Genomic DNA, 6,104 nt, shown 5'->3' on the forward strand with positions numbered 1-6,104 from the left:
GGGGAGTAGTGTAGTGTACAGGTGTTACATGTCGTAAACGTCGAATCGTAGTAGTTACATGGGTGTGAGGGGAGGTAATGACGCTAGGATCGCCCGGAACCTAAAGTAGAAAGAGAGAAAACATGCAACGGAAATTGACCAGTATGGTGCACAGGTGCGAGATTTTGCTAGTATAATTAGCACTAGCACCGCTACTACTCTGCAAAATCTAACTTACAATATACAGTACAGTTTGAAAATAGAAATAAACACAGAACCTAAAGGCAAAAGATAAGTGATTACTACACTATGCCACGCATCACGCAGTGTAGCGCGTGTATGCGCGTTTTAAAGTTGCTTGCAAGGATCTTCGTTTGTATTGAAAATGCATCCACGCATTTATTAAAATCATATGCGCATTAGTGCAACCAAGACTCAAGGTATGGCACACCGAGTCCAGCAGTGCATTGCGTGATTTAAGAATAGTAGCGAATAAAATTAACCAGAGTTGTCGTGAACCCAAACAAACTAAAAAAAAGCTATTTTATTTTGATAAATATAATATCCTGATCCATTTCGAATACAACAAACTTAGGAAATTTCACATCAACAGTTCAATAATACACTTATATTATGGTAAAATGTTTTAAAATTTTTCCTTTGATATAATTAAGAATAACTCTCACGGTAAGGTTAATTATATTTTATTTTATGATCGTGTTTTCTACACCACATGTCTCCCACGATAAAAAGTATATAAATAATGTTAATTAATTGAAATTCATTGTTATGGCGTGCGAAAATATGTTTTTATTTTAATCTTTTTGAAGTACATGAACTCTTTATTTGTAAATTTTAGAACGAATGAACAGTTATTAATTTATTTTCCATAGTTTTTGACTATAAGCTGTAAAATACATAAAATTAAATAGACTAATAAAAGGCCTTATCACACATTGAGAGGGTATTCCAGCCACTCCTATATTGTTAAAAGTGGCATATTAATCGTATAATTTTTATATGTTAATCAATTTTCAATAATTTTCAGGTAAACATTTTCACCGAAAACGGCAACACAAGGATACATCACATCGCGACGAAACACGCGTCCCGACAAAGATATTGTAAAAGAATAAATATTGAACATCTATTATAAAAGGAGGTACTATAACCACTTAAATTGGTATATTTGAAATGACTATGACACGATCTACGAAGAACATAATGTGTCTTATTCAAGAAGCTTATTTCTAATACACTGGAGATTTCAGTATGAACATTAACTTGTAACAAGAAAATATGACCTTGAATGACGCCTGTATGTTTTTTTATCCCTTTCACACCCACATGCCAAGTTAGGTGTGAAAGGGATAAAAAAACATACAGGCGTCATTCAAGGTCATATTTTCTTGTTACAAGTTAATGTTCATACTGAAATCTCCAGTGTATTAGATATAAGCTTCTTGGTCTTATTATATTGTAATAAGATTTTAAAATTTATCTATTAATAATTACAAAATTATCCCCTGGGGTTCTAAAATTATAAATGTGTATGAATTTCAATGTTTACATTATATGTGTCTAAATGTATTTAATGTAATTTTTGGTGTCATGTTTATTATTATGGTATCTTCAATGTTTGTATAGACGTTAACAGTTCACGCAAGCGTCGAATTTTCATTATATACACACAAAAAATGAATTATTTTATTCCACTTATAAAATAATATGAATTCAACAGTATTTTCAAATGAATTTCAACTTTTGTTGCAGTCAGTACATTGCTTAACCAGCAATAAGTTCGATGCTTGTCCAAAAAAAAATAATTTATTAACTAACAGAATATATTTATGAAAACCAAAGAAAGTGGCCGTTCCATTTCGATAATGTTTTTCTATCCTATGATTACCAGCGAATACTCTTTTAGTTTGTTAATTTTTAGCGTAAGTCGATGTATTTTTTTATATTATTACGTGGTTAGTACAAAAAGGATTGACACAGACAGTACAACATGTGTTATGTACAATATAAGTAAATGTTATTTAGGCTTCCGATGATATTCCTTTTGTATAAAGACTGAACAAATTCTTGACGCTCGTTCGATTTTCCTTTTTGTAGTACTTTTTGCTACTGTTCGGACTTTTTTTTGGTATTATTCAGAGCGGGGTTTTTTGGCGCTTTTGAATGCATTTAATACTGTCCAATACTTTTTTGGTAACTTTAGGACTGATTTTTTAAATCAGTTTTTTGTACATTGTCTGAAAAGGCAGGATTTGTCGTTTAAACTTTAAACAATTTTTAAAAAATCAGTTCTAAATGTATCATCTCTTATATCGCAAAATTTTGAAAAGATATTGCTATGGAGTAACCAGTTTAGGCCTAAAGTAAGTTTTTTCTATACTGTGAACATATACCCGCTACGGTGTTAATACCGATTCCTTTATTTGACGTATTCGCTTTCCTGCTCGCACAACGCGATTCGCCTATATGTATGTCGCCGTGCTTGCGCTTTCACGGCAATACGTCAACACTAGAGATAAGTATTCGTCTAATTACATTAAATAATGAAATAGTTTAACACACCATCTCTTTCATTCAGCAAATAAAAGACAAAGATGTAGGATACAAGATACTCTTTAATGGTCTAGGTTATTCCAATCAACTCTGTGTAAGGTCCATTTGTGTCCGCGATTAGTTATAAAATAGTGCATACAGTTAAGTGGATGTTATTTTTCTGTGCCAAAAATGGGTCTGGGAGTCGAAGGGTCGCCCCACGTCACTCATTCGAAGTAACATAATATAGATAATTAATCAATCCATTTTCTAGTTAGTGTTTACGTCATAAGCCATATGATGTTAGTGCATTTAGAGCCTTAAATAGTAGAATTGTAAACGTATACCCGAGTTAATATCTCGTCACTTCCTCGACTCGCATAGTCTTCCCTCGAAGTATTCCGTAGCGGCTTGACTCCCGCGAACATTCCTATCGCTTTTCCTAAACTATTGCATCTTAATCACCAATTAGCATTTATCCGTAGACACGTCGTTGTAAGTCTTGTATTTTGGACCAATAGTGATGCATTCGTTGGTCAGTCGGTCAGTCGGTCAGTTGGCGCTTTAAGACTGACGTCGGCGATCTTCATCTCGGCCTATGTGCGTCGAAATTTTATATAAATTATTATTATTATACTTACGTGTCACAATTTATATATTTCTTTTCGGGAGAGGTTTATTGTATCTTTTATTCGATAATGAAATGATGTGACATTATTGTTTAAGTTAGCGTGCTGTGATACGGCTTATAATCGGTATAATTATGCTCAACAATTTTTTCATTTTTTTTTCTTATTATTATTATTCTTATACATTAATCAAAATTATATAAGGTACTTTATTGAAATGCTATTATATTACTATTAGGTGTCAAACCATTTATATTGAAAGTTATTTAAGAGTAACACTATATGCTAGTCTTTATTATATTATTATAAATGTATTTCAATGTAAGGATAGGTAATGTTAAATACGTAAGGATTCTGGAATAGATTTGCATACCCTACTTTAGCTATTACCGTGTAAGTGTTTTGTATTAGCCCCCGAGTGTACTACACAGATATGTAACAAGACTTGTAGATATTGCTTACCATGTATATGCCGTTGGTGCGGTATTAGCGAATATTTAATCGTTTGCGTGTATGATAGCACTCTGAATCAGTTTAATAGGACGGCCGGACCGGCTAAGCTCAAGATGATACGAATTTAACGGGAGGTGTGCGGGAATCCGTGAAGCGTCTCGACATATGAAACTGTATTGATGAATCGACGATTCAACTAATGCATAATACACTGCAATAGCATTTTATATTTAAGAAAAGTTAGTTTTATTGGAAGATTAAAAAAAAATGTCGATTCATCAAGTTTAAGTGCGTAATGACCAGTGACAAAATCTGACGAAGATCAAAATCATATTTGACTGTAATGATATATATATGATACCAATGATACCGATTTGACAGACATAACCAGTGTTTAGAATATAATTTCTTCAATGACCTAATTCAATTAATTGACTCCATGTATAATTCTGATGACATGCCTAGAAACGATCATTAAAAAAAACAAATTATTTAGTTACAAAGTTTCCTTTTTAGTATGAAAGTTACTTTTTGATAGTTAAATTTAAAGGATATCACTAACATGAAGTTCAAATACAGAAATGTTCAATTAATCGTAAAAAATACAGTAGACCGTACTATCTATATGGATTGTTTTTTTTAATCACGAGACGCTTTACTCTAGTCACGCACGGGAAAGATGGAATCACAGAATATTGTTGATTAGACTGAGTTCAGAGATAATATTATACAGCTATAAATGTGTATTCTTCGTCTATTATATCATGTATTACAAATAAGTTCAGATAAATTATACAGTTTTTATTAAGCTTTGTAAATCGTCAATGTTTTAGGTGATTTTAGATTCTTGTCGATTGTGGAAATGTCCAACGATTGTTCATTTCACTTTGTTGGGAAATTGTACTTTATAATGCTGTGTTTTATGTTTCGCTATACTAACTAAATTGTTCTTAGTTACCTATATGTTGTGTTTATTCAATTGCCTTCGTCTTTACGTTTAATTCTAATACTATAATAATTTTAATACTATATATTTTAAAATTTTAAAACGATCGATCAAACGAAGTCTCAAACGACAAGAATCTGAGATACACCATTTTAACTCTGGCGACTTATCCGTTGATGTAACTCACATTACTCGGAGTACAGTCAAAATGAAGAACCATCACAGAATATGTAAGCGTATTATTTAAATTATTTTTACGTGAATATTTAATAGGAAAATGTATTTCGATGGTTGTTTCCCACCAAACACAACAAGATTCCATTTTGATCTCTCTCCCTCTATGGTTATAGTTATAGAATCCAAAGATTGTAATTGATTACATGCAAATGTCAATGATTTGAAATTGTAATGGCAAATAAAAGGATTTCTTTATGATGTTTTGTTTTATTTCAATACCTACCTTTAATTCCTGTCTATCCTATAAACAAAGTTCGAATATATTGAACATTATATCATTTTCAAAGCAATAATCTTTAAATTTTAATTGTTCGACGCAGGCACTGCTATTTACATTATTAGAAAGATATACGCGACTAGTTTTCTTTTTCTATGATTTTTTAAATAGTGTTTATGGGGCCGGCGCAGATCTGAGTCTTTTGATTACCTTGTAACTGCAGCGCGTCAAGTATTCGCAAACGCACATACATACATTTTCATATTTAAAGCAGCTTATATAGTAGATAATATAGTACAGACGTTAAAACAATTTATACACTGTTACTTAAAGTGTAGTGCGATAGCCCTCGGGTCCGTCTTCTTTCGTGGGATCTCTGTATGCTTGTGAATTTGAAACAGAGGTTTACGTATAGGTTACGTATAAGTATGTGTGTTTACAGGTTTAAAATACTAAAAAGTAAAAAAGCAAACGGAGAAATACCAAATAGGTACTGTATATATAAGCATAATGTTAATTAGCTCAAAGTATAGATTTCAATTGCAAGTTAATGATCTGAATTTGAATCAGGCCAATTCAAGTTGTCAAAAATTGTATAATCATATAATTTGCCCATCTATTGGATTGAATGGCTGTGAAGTATCCAGGCAGTAAAATAAACAGCGTCACTATAATAAGCAAAAAAAGCCTTGACTCTCTTAAAAAGCTGATTAATTTACTTGGCAATAATTTTATTTTTATTAATTTGCCAATAATTATTGTTCCTACAGAGCTAGGTCATTAAATAAGAGGTATATAAATAATAGAGAGATAAATAAAACACCGATTTACATTGAATTTTATTTGTTTTATGCAAATAAAAAAATTGTTATGCTAATAATTTTTTCACTGCAGAAAAATCTTCAAAATACCAAGAATATAAATCTGTAGAGATAAACTACGATAACATGGCGCGCCCCTCCAAAATTCAAAACGTTTGAAAGTATTTGTGAAAGTATTTACAATGCACCACCAAGATTCCCAACGCATGTGTGCGTAATGAGACGGCCGTCAAACAAAAACAAATCCACGGATTTGTTGCTCGACTAGT

At 31.8% G+C, this 6,104-nt stretch overlaps 1 protein-coding gene across 3 annotated transcripts in view; it reads left to right on the top strand.

Moving 5' to 3' along the window:
* Positions 1 to 4,995, top strand: part of Abl (tyrosine-protein kinase Abl) — a 64,325-nt gene extending 59,330 nt beyond the window's left edge. For all 3 annotated transcript variants that reach the window (XM_089697079.1, XM_089697082.1, XM_089697087.1), the window contains one exon: positions 1,028 to 4,995. In XM_089697079.1, coding sequence (XP_089553205.1) covers positions 1,028 to 1,031 — 4 coding nt within the window. In that variant the 3' untranslated portion in view covers positions 1,032 to 4,995. The remainder of the gene's footprint in view (positions 1 to 1,027) is intronic.
* The last annotated feature ends 1,109 nt before the right edge of the window (positions 4,996 to 6,104 follow it).

This window comes from Colias philodice, chromosome 1, assembly GCF_061535455.1.
Source record: "Colias philodice isolate Cphi_HAF_F1 chromosome 1, ilColPhil1 Martin Lab GWU primary, whole genome shotgun sequence".
Lineage (NCBI taxonomy): Eukaryota > Metazoa > Arthropoda > Insecta > Lepidoptera > Pieridae > Colias > Colias philodice.